The sequence below is a fragment of the Ammospiza nelsoni genome, chromosome 1, assembly GCF_027579445.1.
Source record: "Ammospiza nelsoni isolate bAmmNel1 chromosome 1, bAmmNel1.pri, whole genome shotgun sequence".
NCBI classification, from domain to species: domain Eukaryota; kingdom Metazoa; phylum Chordata; class Aves; order Passeriformes; family Passerellidae; genus Ammospiza; species Ammospiza nelsoni.
In genome coordinates this window covers 120,656,468-120,679,606 of record NC_080633.1, presented here as the reverse complement: position 1 = coordinate 120,679,606, position 23,139 = coordinate 120,656,468, and the positions used below count along the sequence as shown (strand labels likewise).

At 39.6% G+C, this 23,139-nt stretch overlaps 2 protein-coding genes across 3 annotated transcripts in view; one reads left to right on the top strand and one right to left on the bottom strand.

Annotated features, from left to right (window-relative positions):
- SLCO5A1 (solute carrier organic anion transporter family member 5A1) overlaps nucleotides 1-16,220 on the top strand; it is a 72,465-nt gene extending 56,245 nt beyond the window's left edge. The window contains exons 6-9 of the mRNA XM_059481024.1: nucleotides 1,655-1,814; nucleotides 5,439-5,680; nucleotides 7,259-7,323; nucleotides 8,248-16,220. Of these exons, the coding sequence (XP_059337007.1) occupies nucleotides 1,655-1,814; nucleotides 5,439-5,680; nucleotides 7,259-7,323; nucleotides 8,248-8,693 (913 nt within the window). The 3' untranslated portion in view covers nucleotides 8,694-16,220. The remainder of the gene's footprint in view (nucleotides 1-1,654; nucleotides 1,815-5,438; nucleotides 5,681-7,258; nucleotides 7,324-8,247) is intronic.
- Nucleotides 16,221-19,047: 2,827 nt separating this feature from the next.
- SULF1 (sulfatase 1) overlaps nucleotides 19,048-23,139 on the bottom strand; it is a 185,591-nt gene continuing 181,499 nt past the window's right edge. For both annotated transcript variants that reach the window (XM_059479560.1, XM_059479553.1), the window contains one exon: nucleotides 19,048-21,466. In XM_059479560.1, the coding sequence (XP_059335543.1) occupies nucleotides 20,649-21,466 (818 nt within the window). In that variant the 3' untranslated portion in view covers nucleotides 19,048-20,648. The remainder of the gene's footprint in view (nucleotides 21,467-23,139) is intronic.

Genomic DNA, 23,139 nt, shown 5'->3' with positions numbered 1-23,139 from the left:
AAAGTTCTGTTGAGACATTACTGGAAAAAGCTGCCCATTGCTATATGATGTGTTGCTGCCTACTGCTTGCTGAAATCCAGCAGGATATAATATGACAAATTTCAGCTGATAGCTGAGAAGGTGACAGAACCACTACCAGTCCTGGATATTTGACTTCCTGCTCAAGCTGCAACTTGTTTCTAAAAGTGTACCTTGTTTGTTTATAGAGCAAGAAACAAAACACTCAGAAAGGCTTTGGTTAGCATCCAGCTAGATCATAAATTGTAAAGGAGCTCCAAGAGCTAAATTTGTGAACCTGATTTGTGTGATCAGTAGACAGTCAATAAATATTTGAAAGCTACTTAGTAATATTTAATTGTCTACAGAAGTGCACAGCTGGCAAGACAAGCATATTCAGCAAAAGCAAATAGTGGTGTATAAATACAAGAAAACCAGTCAAGGTGGAATGCTCTGAGCACAGTCATGCTGCTGGGTGCCACTAGTGACAGGAGGTGAGGTGACACACAGCATGGGTGACAGGGTGACAGTCCCTGTGTGCAGTATGGCTCCTGAGCCAAGCCTCTGGGCTAGTCAGGGGTAGAAGATGGGACGAGAAGAACATTCCTTGTGGTTCCTGGGGTAGCTGGGATGCAGTAAGTCAGCTGCTAGTTGTTTATCTTCACACTGGCCTTGCCCACGCATCACAGACATGAGGACAAGCCAGCAGCAGCCCTTGTGAGGGCAGCCAGGGCAGTCTGTGAGCATGTGTACAGGATCTTGAGGATGCAGCCACAAACCCAATCCAGATTCCATTCAGCTCCTGCCTGGCTGAAATTCCCTGGATATCTACTGATCTGCTCAAGAGCAGAGGTCCTTGAGATAGTTTTAAACAGCACTGGCCATTGAGCAGTACTGGGAGAAAGAACAAACAAGACAGAGCAGTTAATTCAGTGTTGCACTGTAGTGCCCAGCGTGGAGTGGTTGTGCATTCCAGTGTAATTCTCAGACATTAGTGTGGCTACCAATTCTCAAGGACTACTGAAGTGAAGTAAGCTACTGTTTGCATTTTGGCCAGAGCTCTCAAAGACCCAAACATAGATTTGTGTAGTTTTAGGGAGCCATGTAGGTGCAGGTATTTAAGCTGTCTTCACTCAAGGGAAAGAAGCATTTGAAATATGCCCAAATCCATTAGGGATTTAGGCTTTGGCCACATTTTGAGGAAAGAAAGCAGTCTTCCAGATCTAGAGAACTTCCTGTGAATTTCACATATTTGTAATATGTAAGTCATACAAGCATTGTTTTCTGAACAGCTGTTGGTATGTGGGAAAAGATGCCTATTGGTTCACAGAGTCCTCACATCTTGTTACTGAATCTTTCACTAGTAATCAACAAGAAATTACTGCAGCTTAGAATAGACATATAAAATAGTGGTGTCTTACTTCATGGAGGAAAAAACAAACAGGGAAAAAACACACCTAGCCAAAAGGATACAAATTTTAAACTTTGGTATTATTTATTTTATTGTGTTTTTAGTTGATAGCAAGGATGATCTGGGTGTTCTATAATAATCAACTCTCAGTTCCAGAGTTAATGAGTAGGATGTTTGCTCCCTCTGTACAGGAGAATTTGGATATCTGTGTGTGCTCTACTAGCATGTTCTTTTTCCTTTCTTCAGTCCCACTCTTGCCATGGCCCACAGGAATCTGACTGGAAGCTGTAATGTTAACTGTGGATGTAAGATTAATGAGTACGAGCCTGTCTGTGGATCAGATGGAATAACATATTTTAACCCTTGCCTAGCTGGCTGCATGAGTAGTGGAAACCACAGCACAGGGGTAAGTGCTTCACCCACCACCCACACACAACCCCTGAGTAGCTCCTTGGGACCTGTGCAGATCGAAGACTTCTCTGTTCCTGGCTCAAGCATCCCTGCTCTGAGCTTCAGAGAAGTTCTCTGCAGGTGCCTTGTCCATCTCTGAGCCTTTCCATGATTTGAAAGACTGGCAGTGCTGCTCTTGCATGGTGCCAACCCACTTCCTTTAGTTATACACCAATTTGAGGCACAAGTCCGTTTGTACTAAGTGAATCCTCCAGCTGAGTCAGTGCAAATGCCTTGGGATAGGAAGGGCTGGTGTTTCCTGTGCAGACCCCAAAGACCTTGGTGGCATTGACCTGCATGCCTGCTGCTCCTGCAGGGCTTGGAGGGGGTGCCTTGGGTCAGTGTCATCCAACTCAGCTCTCTGCCAAAATAGGCAGACATGTCAAACTGTCCTTCTTCAAGCTCAGTCTTCTTCAAGCTCAAGTCAAACTGCTTTTAGAGCAGTTTGGGGATTTTCATGACTCCCTCTCTGAACTGAATGAACTACTTAACTCTTCAGGTAGTTGGGAGTGTTTTAAACTGGTGTTTAAATTTAGTTAGGATTTGTTTGAAGTCATTGGTGTTTGTGTCAGCCTCATCATTTTGCCCAAGTAGCTCTTGCACCTGCACCAGTGCACTGATAGGTCTGTGGTTTGCCTGGCTAGGAAAAGACTGCCCATGTATCCTGCTCTTGTAAAACAATTCTACCAGTCCCATGGCCTTTTTCTAAACCTCTTCCAGGCTAAATGAAGGTTGCCATCAAAGTCAAGTAACAAGAACTTTAAAGATGTTAATAATCCACTTTCTTTCTTGGACATACATTGCTTGTTACAACCCAACATTCTAGTTATGCTGAACTGGAGAAGGACATCCTGCTGGTAAAACCAAACCATGGAAAATTGGCAGTTTCCAGGACTGGGCACAAGAAGACAGTTGAAAAGTAGAATCTGACTTAAGTATCAATAGAGCATTATGGTCATATTAGTTTCCTTAAAAATGAACTCTTAAATTCTTCTGTTACAGCCTGTCCTTTAGAAAAGGATAATTAACAAAAGACAGAAGTAATGTAAACATTGACTTTCTTAGGCCTTGATTGTGCTTTCCAGAAAGTTTACTTAAAAAGTATCAGTCTCCCAGTTTGCAGTCGTGAACCAGCCTGTAGAGCAGGAGGATGTTAGGTCCAGCACTGTGTTTTCTCAGGTTGCCTGGATAGTGGTCTGAAAAATCCTGTTCATACATAGATGCTACTGAGAACAGATTAGTTTCCCTTTATTTTTTTTCTTATTTAGATTATCTTGCTGGTTTTTAGTAGAAAATTGTTTTGATCAATTGGAAAAGCCTGCAGTGTGAGCCTGTGGTTAAATTTCAGTGTCTATATAATCTAATTTTTCCTGGACTGAGACAGGCTTGGTCTTTGTTGCATTTCATCTGATATTGAACCAGCACTATTAATTTATTTAGTAGGGAGATACTCTGGGAGTGTGTGCTCTACAGATTGTGAAACATGCTATTGCATCTTATGATTTAAGAAAAGATGCTGTCTGAAGTTTTAACTCAGTAGCTAATGGTGAATAGAATAGAGCTGGCATTGCTTGGAAAAGGAACTTTTTTGGATTAAATAATCCTTTATGTATGGTGCTTTTAAAAACAACAAAAATGTGAGTTAGTGCCACTGTATAACACACAAAATGTTGCTAACATATAATATTTGGATTTAAGTTTATAACATAGAGTGTTTTCAAAATTAACCATTTAAAAGTTCAAACTAAGAGGAAAGGATACCAGTGTACAGTTCATACCTGTTTTTTATAAATACATATTTATGCATATATCTATTCCTATACTCTTAATACTTCTGTCATGCTATGTCTGTCTCATTTAATACACAGACTTAGTTTCTCTGGTGATGAATAAAGAGTGTGTGATAAAGAGATCTAATTTCTGTAGGATTCCTATTTGGCATTTGCATTTGGGAGCAATAAAGAGTTTAGGGTGAGGTACTGCAGAAAGAAATCTGGTACTCATGTGATGTTAGAGTGGAGTGCTGTCTTTGGAAACCAGAATCTGTCATTGGCTTTGTTTCTAAGTGATGTTGGGCAAGTCAGTTAAACAGAACTTCTCCCCATTGGTCATTATTCTTGTATTCTTCATGTTCTGGATGATGAACATGAGCAACAAACAGAAGTGTCACTTGTAGATGGGCTGCCTCAATCTGTATTTGAAGTTTACATTTAGAATATATTTAGTTGGGTATAATGGAAAATGTTCTGAACAAAAGGATTCCAGTTGTCTCAAATTAGTCACCCATGTTTGTGAAATCTTTGATCCATTTCAGTTACTTAATTACAAAATAGAGATAACATCAATACTTCATAACTGTTTTGAAGATAAATGACTCTTTTTTGAAAGAGTTAAGCTGCAGTAGTGAGTGTTATAAAAAATCCAAATGAAATATGACTCCTTTCATCTTTGTAGTGGAATATTCTTAGTCTGAGGAAAAAAAGTACCTGAAGTCACATTTGAAAATAGGAGGTAAAATATTGGATAAATAGATGCATTATTAAGATGTTCAGCTAAATCCCATGAGGAAGAAAGTGTGAGGTTATATGATGGCATAGATGCATATAAAGGTGTACATTAAAAATTACAGACTGCCATGATTTGGATATGTCTTGATGTCTAAGTGCTCAAATTCACTATCTTAAGATGATTTTGTAATTCTGTGCCTGTGTGGTACAAGGTTTGATAAATGCAAATATTGAAACAGAAAGCTCCTTCCTATAACATTGCATATGTCCTGGCCAGTTTCTTCTGTAGCACTGGAGTATACTGGTCTGCTGCATACCCCTTTGCCATATATCAGATGAAAATAGATGTAACATAAATGTGAAAGAAGGCTGTTTCTGATCTAGCCCTTCCTCCCCTTGTTCAAGTCACAGTCCTGTTTGCTTGTGAAATGCTACTTCTTTTTTCAGTCTCTTCATCTTAATTTCATTCTCTTTGTCCATTCAGGGATCTCTCAGTGAGTCCTCCAGTCTCACTCTTTTAGTCTCTGCTTTCCCTTTATTCTCTGGTTTTGCCTCTGGTCTGATCTACGCCCACATCCAGGTGGAAGGTCCTGAGCTTGAAGCATAAAGTGCAGCTTGCTGCTCTTTGGCCAGATCTTGCCTTCCATTAACATGGCAGAAGACACTGCCTGAATATGAAAGTCAGCAGCTTGCTGAATTTCAGAATATGGCATTTTCACTGCTGCCTGAAGAGCGTTTCCTCACATTTTTTGTAGTACAATGGAAACAATATTTTTCTCCAGCCTCCCTGTCAGAAGTGATTTAATTGTTTTGTCAATATTTCCCAAATATGTTCCAGATTTTTAAAAATAAACTCAGAGAAATAAAGCAATGGAAAAGCAACCTCATCACAGAGAGTCCTGGCCAGCTTTAAAATTACTTGGAGATGTAACTTTGCTTGTGCCTGGGATAATGACGCTCAAGGCAGAAGATTCTCAGCTGAGAAGTACCACAGGACTGTTGTACAATGTCTATTTGCAATGTCTTCCTTACAGATATTTTTCACATGGAAATGTTCTTTCTTGCTCTCGCAGGTCAGAAATTACACAGAATGTGCCTGTGTGCAGAGCCGCCAGGTGATCACTCCGCCCACGGTGGGCCAGCGCAGTCAGCTCCGGCTGGTCATTGTCAAAACCTACCTGAACGAGAACGGCTACGCTGTGTCTGGGAAGTGTGACCGAACCTGCAACACGCTCATCCCATTCCTCATATTCCTCTTCATTGTAACCCTTATAACAGCCTGTGCCCAGCCATCAGCAGTCATAGTGACGCTCAGGTGAGAACTCCGAGATGTTTCCTAAGTATTTTTGACATGCCCGCTATCACCAGTGCCTGTGAAGCTTGTGTGTCCTTAAAAAGTGAATAGAATCCTTGAGTAGCCTTAAAAAGTGAATAGATTCCTTGTAGCCTTAAAAAGTGAAAGGGCTGACAGGGATAGGGTGACTCTTTATTTAGAATATGTAATATGATAATCTGCCTTAGGAAACATGAAGTGTGCAGTAAAGGTGCTATAAAGAGAAAACAAGCAAAACATTGTGGAAGAAAATGATAACTCCTGGAAAATTTTCAACCTTCTTAGAGCAATGGTTTGGATTTTCAGATGCAAGTGAAAAAAGTTAGTATTTAAAATTATCCTTTTCTCACATTGAGGAATTTTGCCTTCCAGTTTGCCTTTCAAAGAATCCACAGAATGGTTGTAAGGGTCTCTGTTGGAACATTGAAGCCAGGCACTCTGGGCTGGGCACATCACAATTCCAGCTGCTCAGCCTTACCTCAGCTATAGTGTGCACAGCACCGTTGTGATTCAGAGACTTCTGACTTCATTCCTTCTGTCTCTGGATTTCCCACATGTAAAATAATAGTAATAAAAAAAATATTGCCCTTGCATTGCAATTAGCAAAGACAAATGAAGACCAATATTGCAGTGAACTTCACAGTAGTGAGGTACATAAGGGACATCTCCAACAGGATTTTGTACTGCTCAGTACAAAAAATGGGGGCCCAGACACATGGGCAGTGACACCTGCTGTCCCAAACCACATACTGTGCTTTGTGCATGTGGCACAAGTTGGTTCTCTAATTTCTCAGTTTCTTGACTTCAAAACTGTTTCACAGCTGCATCCCTTTGACTGCAGACTTTTTTTGGGTTTTTATAGTGTATTTCAATGTCATTAGGAGCTGTCAATCTTAAGACTTTTAGATTAAGACTTAAAAATATTTCAAAATCAGTAGATAATTTGTGGTTTACTAAAATTGTAGTTGCAGTGTGGAATTTTGTTACTTTTGTAAGCTTGATATTTTTCCTTTGAAACCACTGGAAGGAATCTTGTATTTCTTGAATTGAAAAGGTATTTAAAGAGACTGTTTGGATGTTTGTACTGGTATTTTTCTTAAAGTAACTCCAAAGTGCTTATGCACATGAATATTTATTAAATTCAGAAACTGAGTCCAGTCTTCAACACTTCAGTTATCTATTAATTCTAATTTACCTCAAAAATATTAAAAAAAATAAATTAGGAATAATGAAATAATAGAAAATTATCATGACAAGCCATAAACATTTTGTGTGGATTCTCTGAATTTCCTTAATGTGTTTGGATCAAATTCTTCAGGCCTTATACAGGTAAAAAAAGGTCAAAAGACAAGACTGAGATTTTGATTAAACAGGTCCAGGAGGGGCTGGCTGTATTTTTTCCTAGCTGTAGGAGTTAATGATAGTAGAAGCTAAAGACAAGAAATTTAGACAAAGATTTTCTGTAGCTGAGAAAAAAAGCCATGAGGTGGAGCCATAACATAGCAGGATGATGGTGGGTTATGACTGTTCCTTCACTGGAGTTTTCTGTTCCCCTGCTAGGTCTGTGGAAGATGGGGAGCGGCCCTTTGCACTAGGAATGCAGTTTGTTTTATTAAGAACTCTTGGTAAGTCCAGCAGTAGATCACCATTTCCATAAAGGCCATGTTCAGCTCAAATGCACCATAAAAGTATTAAAATGCCATAAATCTGCAACTAATTGCTTGGCTAACTGTATTAGGAACTATAAATTAAAATTAATAACTTCTGAAAAGATTGCATCTGAAAATGTGGTTAATTTACTTTTTTTTGGTTATTGACTTTCTAGAACAACATAGTTTCACAAAAAGGTAAATTTTTACTGTTTCAAATTTTATTTAAAATTTAATAGTTACTAAATATTATTTTATAAGGACTTTTTAGCTTTCAAAACCAGAATTCTGTTGCTTTCAGCAATAACAATAGCTTTTCTAATTTTTAAAATAAGCACTTGTTACTTAATGTCTTAATGCCTTTCTTCTAATATTATTTAATGTCTTTCAAGTGTTTCAAAGCAAAAATGGATAGATGTTAAAAGTCTTTGTTTTTCAAAGCATTCTCTTTCAAGCTCTTGAATATCTAAAATCCTGCCCATAAAGAACACACTCAGGTGTTCAGCTACTATAAAATACATGACAAGAGTAAGCAGGGTCTATTCTAAGAGAACAGGAGAAGCCCATGAAGCTGCATCTTGAAGTTTTGTTTGAGGGAGGATGTTTCAATCTCAATTTAAAGGTGTATTTCTGGAGAATGCAGGAGCATTCATTGGACTGGCTGCATTTTTAGCTTCTTTCAATTCTCTCCCATTTGTGATAGGTTTCATATGTGGGGTAAATAGTATTGGTGGGGAGATTGGCTGGCCGGTTTTCCATGTTTTACATTTCTTGTGAGAAGAGCAGTGTAGAAGTCTCAAAAATGTTCAACCTACAGTCTTTGGCTGGGGCATATAATTTCTTTAGGAGTTTTCCACAATATGCTAACACACATTATTTCTCTTGCTATTTTTGTTTCAGCTTACATTCCCACTCCAATTTATTTTGGGGCTGTTATTGACACCACATGCATGCTTTGGCAGCAGGATTGCGGCGTACAAGGATCTTGTTGGGAATACGATGTCACCTCGTTTCGTTTTGTCTACTTTGGGTTGGCAGCTGCTCTCAAGTTTGTGGGATTCTTTTTTATTTTCCTGGCCTGGTATTCCCTAAAGTGTAAAGAAGAACAACTGCTGAGGCAGAGTTGGAGGGCTTCGCCGGTGAACACTGTGAGTGAGATGGTTGGACAAGCTGGACCCCCACAAAACTATGCACGGACTAGATCCTGCCCTACCTTCAGTTCCCAAGGAGACATGAGTGTGGCACAAGGAGTGAACTGCTTAGCACAGACCTACCCCGGCCCTTTTTCAGAAGCAATAAATTCCTCAAGTGAAAATGCATTGGAAGAAGTCACTGTTGAGATATAGACCCCTGGCTTGGTAATGTAATATTTAGTTTGTTGGTTGACTTAGTTACGGCGCCTTGTAAAACACCTGTGCCTTCTATTTTTAATCTAAATGTACATGTGATAAAACCAACAAAGCTTGATGCAAACAACCATAATATGTTCCTGAGGGCTGGATACCTCAAACCAACCCGAGTTCTTATTTCTCTCCTCCCGACAATGGAGTTTTAAAAATTGTGTTTGTAATTATTTCAGATGTGTCCATGCAATGTCCATGCTCTGATCTAATATCATTGTAAAGTTGAGGTGTTATGAACAGCAGAAGTCAGTGGAAGAGTGACAAAAACTCACATTGTTGGTGTCTAGACTCACAAAAATGCTTAAATGTATTGTCAACTTTGTATCTGCAAATTGTATTTTTAAGAGATGAGTAATTACTGTGAGTTCTGCTACAAAGCACAACTGAACTTATTTAAACTATGCAACTTATTTGGATAATTGTATGTGCAGCAAATTAAGTTTAAAGCTTGCTTTTAAAGACATTACTGCAACTGAATTTGAAAGGGGCTATTTTCAGGTGTAATCATTAAATTAAAAAATAACATAACATTTAAAGTACTGTTAATAACATGTCAAGCCATACAAGAGTTATGCATCAGGTAATGTTTGCATATGTTAAGTTGTAACATCTTTATCCTGTCAAAATGTGCATTAATTTTCACCTGATGGGATGTAGTCATTCTTCACAAAGTATATAGGGTACTGTAATGCTTGAAGTACAAAACTTCAGTATTGGTTTATAGTAACATTAACATGTAAACGTACATTATAGTAACATCAACATGGAATCGTACACACATACCAGAGCAGATATGTGCATATTTCTGCAATGTTATTTGGGTGGCTGTTACTAGCACCAAATCCTGGAGAAGAAAACAGCTGGGTGTAGCTTGATAGGAAGTTTGGCTGTCCTTCAGAACTGCATGCCAGTCTAGTTCAGCTTCAGTGGGAAAGTCCCCAGGGAGAGCTGGTGGCCTCCTCTGGTGTCTGGGGCCTGGTGGGTCAGTGGAGCAGAGCTGGGGCTGCAGGAGGGAGCAGAGGAGCCCCAGGGGCTGCCAGCAGCCTGCCCACCGTGGTGCCGCTCCTGGCACTGCGAGGCACTGAGCACCCTGGCACCCCGGGCAGCTGGGAAGGGAGGCTGGCTCACACCCTCTGGTTCCTGCCACACTTCTGCCTCTGCAGCTGCCCGGTGCTGGGCGGGATGGTGGGACAGCTCCTGGTTGTGTGGTGTGTCCCACACATGTCTGCCTTTCCTTTTCTCAGCTTCGCTGAAAGCCCCTGTGAAGGCAGAGGGTGAGTTTGTCTCTCCTTTGGCCCTCCGGGTGAAGAGCTAAGAACAGAAATTATCAGCAAGTGTGGACTCACAGGATGTGATGTGGCCTTTGTTTATTCCAAATTACTGTGGTGTGTTCTCTCCCTGGGAGATGCTGAAACTTTCTGATCAAATGTGCTTGGCATTTCATTTCTTGCTCTGGAGGCTTTGCTCGTGAGGTACTAATCATGTCTCAAAGGGCAGAAAATTATGTCAGTTGGACACTGGGAAGTCAAGGCTGTGTTGTGCCCTGCAGGGGAAGTCTTGGAAGTATAGGAAATGAAAAAGCAGTCTTTTAAGAGGACTCAGTGATAGTCTGGTTTGCATTTTGCTGAATAGAGAACTTGTGTGAAAATAAATAGGAAAGAGCAAAGCTTCTGCATATTTTTGAACAGTTATTCCTGATTTAATCTTTCAATTTAGAACATGTATATTGATCAAACATTATATAGAACCAAGTCCTTGAAAATAGAGGCAGTACTCTCCTTAGCATCCATTGAGTTGTCCTGGGAAGAATAGATTTCCCTCTCTGCCTTTGCCAGCTGCCTTTTGTCATCATCTGGATCTTCTTGACCAGCACATGAGACTACCCATGGGCTGCTTATTTCAGAATGTGTCAGTCCATTTATGTAGTTTGTAACAATTCTTACTCTTCCTGTCTGAAAACTCCAATTCTTCAACCCCAAATATAGAGGAATATTGTTTTGACTTCTTCCTACTATTCTGTCCATATTAACAGCCTTTTTTGGGTTAAGCCTGAGAATGTCTTTTCCTTTTATGCAGCCACTGGATACAACATGTCCTCAGTTAGTACCCACTTCCTGAGATAATTGGCTTCTACACTTCTTGTCCTGAGAAATAAGTTTCCTTGGCTCCAAGGTGTTTGGTATATATATGTATATGTATTTGCTATATGAGATCAGAATAGATGATAAAAATGTTTCCTTTTGCTTCAGTCTCAAATGCTTGTTGCACCAAGAATTTTATACCAGGGTGAAAATTGGCAAAGTAGCATGACAAAGTGTAATTGCAGCCCAGCCCCCATCTATTTTTATCACTTCCCCATTTTAATCATCACAGGGGAGAAGTGAAGAGTGACAATCTTTTCAAATACCTCAGGAACAGAGCATTTAGGGAATTGTAAAAGACTGAAGATTAATCATCTGTCCTGATATCTTGTATTTCATGCCTGTGTGCTTCAGTTCCATACAAAAACCAAGGAAGAGCAGATTAGGATTGTCAGGAAGTAATGGCACTGATGCCAAAGAATGAGAGTGATAAAAGTGACGCTTCTGCAGCTGCTGCTGTTTCTGAGCTTTCAAGGGATTTCAGAGCTTGTTGCAATGGAAACCATCTATTTTTTAGGATATCCTGACCCTTCAGCTTCCAAGAACATTCATATTTCCTAAATGGTTGAAAAAGTGGAATGTAGAAAGAAAGATGTTAACTTTGGAAATACTGAAAAAGCCTTCTTTACATACTTTCAATTTTAATTTTTAATTGGAAAATAAATTTTAATTTTTCTTTAAGTATTACATGCAAAACAAAATGTAATTCCTTACATTTCAAACAATTTTTTCCTGGTTTTGGATAAAGATAATTTTGGCAATGCAAATAAATTTCTATAAAATCAATTAAGTCAGCGTCCTCTGAAAGAAAGAAAACCCAGACTCTGGCCAGTTTTTGATTGAGTAATCTGTAACAGTCTAAACCAAGCCAATAAGGGTATGCAGGGGAAACACATTCCCTTCCTAGAAATGTTAATTCCAGCATTGCCATTGACTGGTGTATATGGACTGAGACCTGCTGACCAGCACTGTGTTCTGAGCTGGCACTGCTGGAGGAAGCAGCATCTCCAGACACTGAGAGCACCCCTAGCAGTGTTGTGTTTGACACATGGTGCTAAACCAACTTCACAGGAGCTAAAAAAGAACTTTGCCAGTCATCTGGTGAAGGGGCCATGCTGGCTTCCTACTCCGAGATCCTCTCCCCACAGAACATAAAATTCCATTAGGTTGTAATTTCTGCCACCTTCCCTCTCTGTCCCTGAACACAAAAGGTTTGCTGGCAGTGAATCCAAGGAAAGGTGAAGCAGGTGTCCTGCTCACCCACAGGCAAGCCCAGCTCACCTGCCTGCAGCTTACCAGCCATTGATAATGTGGAGCAACATGTGGTGATGGCCAAAGTGCCACCATGCCCTCACAGGGACAGACCAAATCCCTCTTCCACCACTTTGTCCTGATTTGGGGTGAAGAACATGAGAGGAGGAGTACCCAAATATATGGACTTGAGTGAGCAGGTTGATTGTCCCTGCTTAGCTTCCCATTCACTCTTGTTTCCTCAAAAAGGAGAAAACTTGAGAATGGATGCAGCCATGGCCTTATGTGCTTATGAATGCAGCACACTCAGGAGATAATTTGTAGATCTTTGCAGGGCTGGAGTAATCTGGAGAGTGGGACTGTCCATGTTCCAGTTTTAGTCAAAAACCTCCTGGTTTTGGTCCCCCTTCTTCTCCTTCAGCATACTGGATAAAATACAGTATAATTTGGAACCAATGGCATTTTATAGCCTTTCAGTACAGTGTGAGCAGCTGCAAGAACCTTTCAATATTATGGTGCAATTTGTATTTATTCAGAAACTTTCAGTTCTTTGGCCAGCCTGTATATCTTTAAAAGTGCAGGTAGTAACATGCAGTTCTTCAGAACTTACTGTTACGTAAGTGGAGGCACAAGTCTCCTACTAAATACTAGAAATGTACATTTGAAAGGTCCTAAATTAATATATGGGTTTTTTTAGTATTGCTTATTAATTTGTAGTATTAGCTACAAATTCATTATGGCTCTGATCTAGCAGAACATTTAATATGTGGGTAAATTTATATATTTAAGTAATGCGCTTGAAAATAATGTACATATGTAAGTATGAGACTGAATCCTGTCTGCATTCAAAAAGAAATTCATTTTTCCAAAGAGTATTTCTATGCTGAGCATTTCCCCCATGGATTCAGTGATAACTGTAGCCAGAATAGCACAAAGTAGCACTTGAGCACTCTCCTGTGGCATTCAGGTGCGGCTACTTACATATCCAGCAATGGAGCTAGGCTGCCATTTTCAAATAGAATTCAAATTCAAAATATTTTGTGGGAATGGTCTAAGATTCATTCTCACTCTTCCTGCCATTCACTTATTTTATGAATTTCTGTCTGAAAACCTGTGTGTTACGTGGGGAGATAGATTAAATAAAGGCATCCTTCTGACCTTAGAGCCAATGAAATTGCTCAGGTAATGACTCAAATTGTGCCCTTTCACAGAATTTGGAGCTAGAGGTTCAGATGACAAATTGTCAGTATTCCACACAAACAGAGCAGAGTGCTGCCTGGTCAGAGGAGCTTCAGAGAGCATTTCTGGGACAGGGATCAGCACCTTCTGCACTGTTCTTGCAGGCTTTCCCCCCAAAATGCCTGAATAATTGCTGCCTTACTACACTTTCCTGTGCATGTGATACCACAGCCCTTCATGGTGTTCTATTGACATAAAACTGATGATAAATAAGTCCAAAGTGTCTTACTGCTGTTTTGGAGCCAGGTTCTTGGCCTCACCACTCCAGTGTTGAGGCTGAAGATCTAGGCCATACCTTGTGTTGGAAGTTAACAAGCTGGTGCTTTAGCAAGTGTGTGTCAACTAGGGAATATCAAGCTTGTTTAGCTTTTATACTCTATTCACTGGTTATTACTGCTATTTTTGGAGATCAAAGAGAAAAACTTCCTAAACAAGTTTATCTTTTTCTGTTTTCTCAGTAATGTGTCTTTTGCAATGGCTTAGGAGATGCCATGCTGCATGCTTCAGAATCTGGGCTCCCCCAGCTGAAGCCATCCAGCTGTGGTTGCTTTCCAGGGGCTTAAAGCAGCTGGTAACAGAGATTTACCAGGACTGTGACCTGCATTGTCATTGCTTTGGACAGAGTGTTTGCTACTTATAGATTACACCTGTAATCAGCACATTTCAGGTTCTTCACATACTGGGCTTGGTTTTGGGGCGTTTTCATCCCTTCAGAGTACTTACAAAATGGGCAGTCACCATCATGGTGGTAGATTTATTATTTTGTAGGGAATTAGAGCTTTCTTTTTTTTTTTCTTTTAAGATGTTGTTTGACAAATAACAATTCAAAAAATTGCATGTAAACATTGTCACAGAGTAGAGATGTGGGGCCTTCAGTGTGAGGACAGGATATGGCTGGGTTCATAGGGTTTGTCTCCGTTACACTGCATATCACTAATACATGTTACTGTGTGGCCAAAGGTTTGGAAGCCTACCTGATCCTCAGGAAGGACATTTTTCCTATATTTTCCTCATAATTTATTGCAGAAATTAAGGAGGAAGGTTAACACTACCCATATCCCATGGCCATATTCATTGCAATTAACTGCAGTCAATAACTGCAGTTAATAATTTTAGGAGTCACTCCTCCAGTCCTTCAGCTCAGCTATCTTTGTTAATACAGCCTGTTAAACACAGATGTAGCTCTGCAGTTTCAAACTATCTCCAAAGTTTTCTTGACTTCAAGTGTTACAGAATAGATGCTTATTTATCCAGGTTCTGTTCTACTTTTCTAATTATTGCATAATCCATTGTGTGTATTGTATTTTATTTTTCCAATCTCAAACCAGTTGTCACAATGTTATCCTGTAACAGTGTTTTGTTCATTATATAGAATAGGTGAAAAGCTGTGGAATTCATGAAGGGCTACAAAAAGCATCCAAAATGTTGTTCACCTTGAGGAAGGGTGAGACAGCTTAATAATCTCTGGACAAAAGACTAAACAACACTGTGGTGCTAATAGGTACTGAAGTATTTTATGATGTATTCACTATGACTTAAATGACATACTCAAGGCACGTCAGTGATGCAGCTGTGTGTGTTTTGTTCCTAAAGTCTGGACTGCTCCAACAAAGACAGTGTTTGTAATTCCTGGTGGGCCAATTCCTGCCTAGCTCTTCTGTGGGTAAGCAATTTCAGGAGTCTGTGTAGGATTTGGCCCAGCACTATTAGGTAAAGTAAAAGCTACACAGAGCACAGAAGTCTCATGTAGAATGTATTCAGCCTGCTGTAACGTTACTTTATTTAGTTGCTTTGCTTGAGCAGGGGCTAAAAATAAATTCTGTAGTAATGATAAGAAACACTGGGCTAAATTCTGGAACCACTTACCCGAGCAATATTAGTAAGTGTTTGAATTAAAATGAGGATTGAAATCTGAAAAATGAATGTTCTTTCATGGAATACCAGAAAGAGAGGGGTAGAATAAAAGCAAATTCTATCTGTAGGAATGGAAAAAGGCCAAATCTGGTTGACTTGAAAGTGAGCTATGATTTACAAAATGGGGGTTTGGTTTTAAAATCTTGAAGACAAAATTTCCATTTTGAATTCTAAAACCATAACTTTTTTGTCTTACTGTGCCTGAGCTGCTCATGCAGGGCAGGTGTCTGTATTCCAAATAGCACTGAAAGCACTAATAGCACTAATCACACTTCTGACCGACAGGCCAGAAAATTTGCCTCTGTAGCAAACTCCATATTTGAAAACCTGGAGGGAAATTTCCAAACAAAACAAACAAATATGTACAAAATGATCCAAAGCTGAGTTTTAGTAAAATAAAGGAAGAAAATTTTGTGTCAGTGAGATCCACATTGAGTGGAGGCTTTTCTGAAGGAAGAGCTGCTCTTTTCACCAGCCGAGCACACGGGAGCTTGGCCCCTGGCTGCAGTGCATACCTCTACCAAAAGATTTGTGCAGAACAGCAACAGTCTGGGGAGTATTGTAGGAGCATGGAGTGGGCACACTGCCTGTAACTGTTTCGTTTTTAAAAAACTCATTATTAAGCAAATGTGTAGAGTATTAAGGAAATTTGTAGAGTATGTCTGATGGTATGAGTGTGTGGGTGCTGTGCTGTGGTAAAAAGAGAATTGGTTTATGCTGGGTATTTTTGCATACTTTAGGCTCCTGTATGTTTGTTTTTTTTTAATTTATATTTATTTCTCATCAGAGCTTAGAGTAATTTTAAAGTTATATAACCCATGATTTAATGAAACCTACTGTCAGCATCTGTTGTAAACATGTGTTTACAAAACAAACTCTTGAATACTTGATACTTGGAAATAAAAAATAGCATATCATGTGTGTTGATTGGGTCCAGATCCTCTCTGATTTTAAAGTAAGACTTGCATGTTTTCATTTCCAGTACATAAAACCACACAAAAAAATCATCTTTGAGATCCCCCTGCGCATTACCAGTGTCCAAGCTGTACACCAAGGAAAGTGATGAGATTATATTTGTGGCTCATCCCAGGTGCTGTTGCCGGTGTAGGACGGAGCAGGTGCAGCCCCGGCAGTGCTGATAGCACGGGAGAGACGCAGGCTGCAGGAGATGGAGGCGCTTGTGGCGCGGCTCTGCACTGACACCTGCTGCCCCCGCGGCTGCGACACACCCGGCACAGGGACACAGTGCTGGCACTGCATCCCCTCAGGTGTGACACATCTTTTCTGGAATTACTCCCTGGCTTGTACCCTATTTACTGCACATCGGTTCTCACTGAAAAATGATGTCAGAGCACGCAAACAGGATTGGGTTTTGCTGAAACTAAAGGAAGAAGTTTTTACAACATCACATGTAGCCAGGCAGCCACGGCTGCTCAAGGCTCTAGTCCTGGTCAGAGCTTCCTTGGACAAGGCTGTTGGGGCACTTGGGTTCTCAGCTCTGGCTGTTTTACACAGATCCCTTCTGACTGTGCCTGTGTGACTTCAGTGTAGACAGCTGCAGGCATCTCAAGGGATTTTGGCCCAGAGAGTGGAGGTGGTCAGTGCTCAGACCTGCACTCTAAAATACCTTCTCTCAACTGTCACAAAAGCCTACAGGTGGCTGAACTCCAGAATAATGCTCTGATCCAAATGTTTGTTTGTTTGTTTTTTGCAAAACTGCTACAGTGCATTTACCTCAGCAACACCAGGATTCACCTACCGATAACAGCTCTAAGTCAGTCCCTGCCCATGGTGGGGATGGGAACCAGATGATTTTTAAGGCTGCTTCTGACCCAAGCCACTCTGTGATTCTATATCTAGTTCTGGAACTGAAGCACTACACATCTTTGCTCTTCTGCAGAGCTCTCAGTTACTAGGGGGTCTCAGAAAGTGCCTCACCCTGTCCAAAGATGTGAGGGCAATACTGGCTGCCTTATCTTAAATTCCAGAGGGAACTTTTTGCATAACATTGCTACTTCCCAAAGATGTGCCAGTTTTAAAGTTCTTCTGTCCATCTCCAGGAGCCCTTCAGAAAGTCGTGCATTATGTACTGCCTTTCTGAATACAGAGACACATCTCTACTGCTCTGCAGATCACAAAAAGCTAGGAAGGTCATCTTCTTGGCCTTTCTCCATGTGAGGAGCAGTGCCAGATTTAGGCACTTGCTTCATTCCTGAGCCTGCAACCGCCTGTAAAAGCTTCCTGACAGACACATCCTGCACTGCTTATGGGCTTGACTGCCTCAGCTATGGGAAAAGAAGTACTGTGCAGAAAGAAACACAAAACAAATTGGAACCGGAACACACTGCCTAGGCTGTGTACCTAGAGATATGACAGATTTTGGCCTCTTTGGTTTAGCTTATAGCTTCCAAGACAGCAAGGATCAGGGCTAGTTGCTGTCTGCATCTCTTGCCTACAGAATGATTGTCCTTCATACTTTCTTTCCTCCATACTCCTGTAAGAGACCTGTAAAAAGGGCTCCCACCTGGTTTAGAAGGTAGGGCACTGTTTAGCTGATAATTCAGATGACTGAGTACTGTCCTAGAAGAAAGAAGGGAGACAACTTTCAAACTAAAGAGATGTCCTTTCTGCCATTTCCTCAATGAGTACTTTAAGCATTCAGGTAAGGAGGAAGGGCAAGTGGGGTGAATCCGTGGTTCACTCTGTTGCACCATTCCCTTCTCTATCTCTGCCCCAGCATTAAGAGACAAAGCACCTTGCATGGTTCTTTCAAAGAACTGAACTTTCAAAGAATGTAGGGCACACTGTTGGTGGTGGATAATTCCCTGCACAAAGGTACAAGAGGTGGTTGTGTGGGACCTCGCTTCAATTTGCCTTTGTCCTTCAAGTCCTCCCAAACTCAACCTGCTCTGCACCCTGCTGTGAGATACACCCTGTGCTTGCTGCTGTGCTTTCAGGGCAGACTTCTCCCAGGGCTCTATCTGACATTGCAGCGACTGCTTTTTGAACACTTGGATTCATCCACTTTCCTGATCCCCGCAAACATCACCTGTAACTTCATGTCTGCAGGAGCATCAGAGTCCCATCCCAGGACTATGTAAATGAAGCACAGACTCAGAGGCTGAGTTTAGGATGTGGCACTTGGTGCCATGATCTAGTTGAGGTGTTAGAACATGGGTTGGACTCGATGATCTTAAAGGTCTCTTCCAACCTAGAATTTCTGTGATTCTGTGATTCTGTGAAAGTACTCTTACTGACAGGCCAATGAAGAAACAGAGTTCATGAAAGAGAGAGTTTAACTTGAAAGCTAAGTTCCTTTTTGTGCTGACTCTTGCACAAGGAGACGCAAGTCCTGACTTGGTTCACTCTTGGTAAGCACTGCATGTCTGATCTGCAGTGCTGTGCTGTCACAGGGAGAGCTGTGCAGGGAGGAGAGAAAGCAGCAAAGCAAGACTTGGCTCTATGAAACATTTCATTACTTCTGGGAGCTGCTGGTTGTGCAGCTCAGTGCATGGAGCTCAAGGAAGAAAGGACCGGATGAATTTGGAATTAAAAAAAATTAAAATCACAACATATCTTAAACAAGAACATATATACATTACTCACATCTCCAGGAATAATTTGTCCCTAAAAGAATGTTGTGTGTTACTTTGTTACCTGTTGCTTTTAATGTGGATGAATGCTTAAAACTGAGACTGTTGACATATTTTTGAAATAAACCTTATTCAGGGGGAAAACTGGATCATGTGGACTTCTCTGAAGCAGGTAAAGTAAAACACTTTTTATTTCAAGAAATATTGCTTCTAGACTTTCCCGAAGCCAGAATTGTACTATAAAAGTATCACAGAAATATTATACAAGATTTAAAAACACAGTTTGTATCCTAGTAACTTAAAACCTATGTACAAATAGCATCATTCATGACCATAAATATGTGTTTCTATCAATCAGCCCGTGACACATACATCAGATAAAGAACTAGTAATTTTAACATATTTACAGAGTCCATCAAAAAGACTGCTTCTTAAAATTATTAAAATCCTACTAAAAGAATCTCCTTTTTAAAAAAGTTTCAACTTAAAATACAATGTAATGAATGTAAGTTTAACCTGCAGTGCTTGCAATAGCCAAAAAATATTCACTACTAAATAACATGTAACAGGTAGGAAATGCACCCGTGAGTTGGACACTGTGGAATTACATCTATTTGAGGTAATTCTCTTTTGTTGATGTGGTGATATTTATTTAGAAATTTATAAAAAAGCAAGGGAAAATATTAAATTTTGACTAATACAGATTTTTCAAAGTCATTTTTGTGTTATACTTAATATGATTTAATGCTTGGTAAAGTTCAAGAAAAAATTTAGAATACAACAACAAAAATTATTACTAAACTACAATTTTTTACTCTCATGTGCCTTTTGTGTCTAAAATAATGGAAACCTAACATGATTTTATCATTCCCTTTAATGCCTGTTCAAAACAGAAAAAGAATTTAAGACTCAAAATGATAATAATGCTTTCAAGATATTGCTCAGAATAATAAAAATCAGGTGGGGCAACAAAAACATTTATGTACTGATGTAAACCTTTCTACCAGTATCGGCAAAAAAAAAAAAAGTCAGAAAAATTAATGGCAGTTTAATACTGACAATATCAACATATAGGGAAACAATCCAATTTAAACAAATCCTTCTACAGTTCACAATCATTAGCCATACCTTTCTGAGAGTAAATTTAATAAAGCAACAAAAACATGCAATATTTTTGCTAAGATAGTATTTGAAGAGTCTGTTTCCACAATCCATGGTGTTTACCTCTTTCAGGTCAGTCTGTTTATTGGTTTCACAATTTCATAAGACAACGAGCAAGCTAAGAATCTGTAAGGTATTAGATGCATAAATGGTATGGCATACAGATTTTAAAAGTGCATTTTACTTGAAAGCATGGCATTAAGAATTGCCAGTGGTTAAAATAATTGATAAAAAAGACATTATGCAGGCATACTGGGTGAACTGAAACAGTCATGGTGGGATCATTTGTAAATAGAGAAAATGACTTGGACATTCTTTACGAAGAAATAATTTTTAGCTTTCAGAGAATGTGCTACTGCATTTGAAAGTTAACACTGTTTCCTTTAATGGAAAACTGAAAATCTTGCTTCCCAGTGTGGAGAAGTGAAAGCATGTGCATGTGAATAAAAAAAAAAAATGCACAGAGACAAATACTGAACTGGGCTCAATTTAGCTGCAAAATGTATCTACAATAAACATGGAATGTCAATTGTCTTGATTACCTTTATTAGTTTGCTAATAAGAAAAAGGAGAACTTATTTAATGGTTTACAACTTGATCTAATCCAAGGAGAGTGGAGCTGAGGCACTGCCTTCTGCATTTAGGATTTGTGAACTTTCTCCTGCAAGACTCTGTTTGGCTTTTTTTAAGAAAGTTCCTTCTTCCTGGGTACTGACAGGTGAATCCCTAATGGATATATTTACGGTCTGACGGACAAAGGGTTCATCAGACCTCATGGGAAGATACATTTGGTCTTCAAATATATCTTCCACAGTGCCACCATCCTGATGAGTGTCTTTTTGAGGAATGCTGATGGGCTGTAGCATGAAGCTATGCCGGGACTCCAACTCTATCAAACCGTTCCCACTGAAATCCATATCAAAACGGTCCAATTCTTTATCCTCCATCCATTTTTCAGCTGGATGACTATTTCTCCAGTGTGCATCATTCAAACTACTTTTTTCAGGAATATCATTGTTTAATTCAAGTTTCCTCTCCTGACTTAAATTCACTGTGCTCAAAGCAAGGGCTGCAAAGTCTGTTGGCACAATAAGCTGCAGCTCTTCTGCAGTCAGGCCGCTGGACTCCTCAGCAGAAGGCATTTCCACCAAGGTGAGCGGCGTGGATGATTCCTCCCCGTTGCTTCGACCAGGGTTATCCTTGCCTGGTTTCTTTTGCTGGTAGTAACTGTTCAGCAGTGCAAACATTCTATCTACATCCTTCAAGTAATTAGTCCAGTCAGCCAGACTAAGTCTAAAGTTGTGTCTGTATTCATATACACTTTCATTCACACTGTACAAGTCTTCCAGTCCTTGCCAGTCAATGTCGCCAGTGAAAATGGGCAGCTTAGCCTTCCCATCCATCCCATAACTGTCCTCTGTTGAAAGAAAGAATAAAGCTACTGGTGAACACTATTAAAGGTGCAAGCAAAGCTTCCATGTGTGTTTCTACTTCAATTGGCTTGAAAGCACCCTGTTCATAAAGCAGGTAGCTCAAAGTGTAAGACACCCCACCTCTTCTGTCAGCAGAGAAATGTTCTGGCCCTGGGTATGTTCACAGCCCCTGATAAACACAGCAAGAACTCCCTGTCGCCTGCTACATCCCTGGGCTGAGTAAAAAAAAGAACAAAATCTGGTCTAATGGGGCTTTGTGATGACATTCAGACATAAGTCCTTCCTCTGATATTTCAAGGCAGGAAAAATGTTTCAAATAGTCCATTTGCCTTTCTGGAGCACTCCAGCAAAGCATGCAATACCCAAACAATGTATAAAAGAGGGGACTAACTCTGAAAGCCATTGGTGACCTGAACTTCAATGCCCACATGAATTTTGTTTCTGGATAGCTTAAAAATATGGTCTACAAACTAACTAGACAGATTTTATTTAGTAAATTATAGCTAAAGGGGGTTTTAATCTATTTCATAAACATTCATTTTAGTTTACATGGAGCAATTAGGGGAAATGAAAGCTGTAAAAAATTGGTGTGAATTAATTTATAGGACTGCACCACTTTGTAAAATAGTGTTAAAACATAAACAGAGAATCTTCTTAAAGTTTCGGGTTTTTTTAAAAAAGCTTTCAAAGAAAATATCTATCAGCCTTTTCAAATAATAAGTCTGAATAAAGGGTATAGATATGGGTCTATAAGTAACAACAGAGCTGCATTTTTTATTGATCACAGAAGGAAATGCAAAGACACAAAAGAAACCCATTTCCAAAATATTTTAAAAATTCACTACAATAACTACAGTGACTTAGATTCTATCACCTGTGGTGTGAAGCCCATTTTATACTGAAAAGTAACACTGAACAGCACCAATTTATTTAATTTACTGGGCAGACTGAATTCACTGGAAAGATTTTATCAACATGGTGGTCTACAAGGAAAGACATATCAAGCAATGCAAACATTTGCCAGGGAAAGTGACTATTTTGCCCTTACACATGATATTGCAGGCAATCTTTAGTAATTAACTCGCTGATAATGATTTATTCTCTTCATGCAAATTGTACAGGCAGGTAGGCTAGTAGCAATTGCTTTAGAAGTTCAAGTGGCTACATTCCAACCATATGAACTGAGCTCAAATCCTCATCCAAATTGAGCCCTGCATCCCCAAAGATGGGTCTTGGCATCTCCATCAATCTGTTTGCATTTTAAGCTGCCCATTCTCTTTTCTCTTTATTTAAGTAGAACAGAAGATGCAACTTTTGTCTATCATAGATTACATTCTTTGCTTCTTACTAGCTTGGGATTTCACAGTAAAAGAATTTCTCCAATATTTAGTCCATCATATGGAAAGTCAGAAAAATACCATTATGGTCAGAAAAAAATCTTGATATTTTCTTACAATGTAGGACCTTACACTCCAAAAGGAGACCACTTTCCTTATTTGAAAACATCTGAGCCTTTGCTTTTAATTGGAAATGTTTTGCAACATAAAATTTAAGTATTTTATTTTTTAAATATCAAATTATAGATTTTTTAATTTTTTTGCAAACATTTTACAGTCTTCCTGATTCAGGAAGAAACAAAAGCTTTTTTGATTTTGTA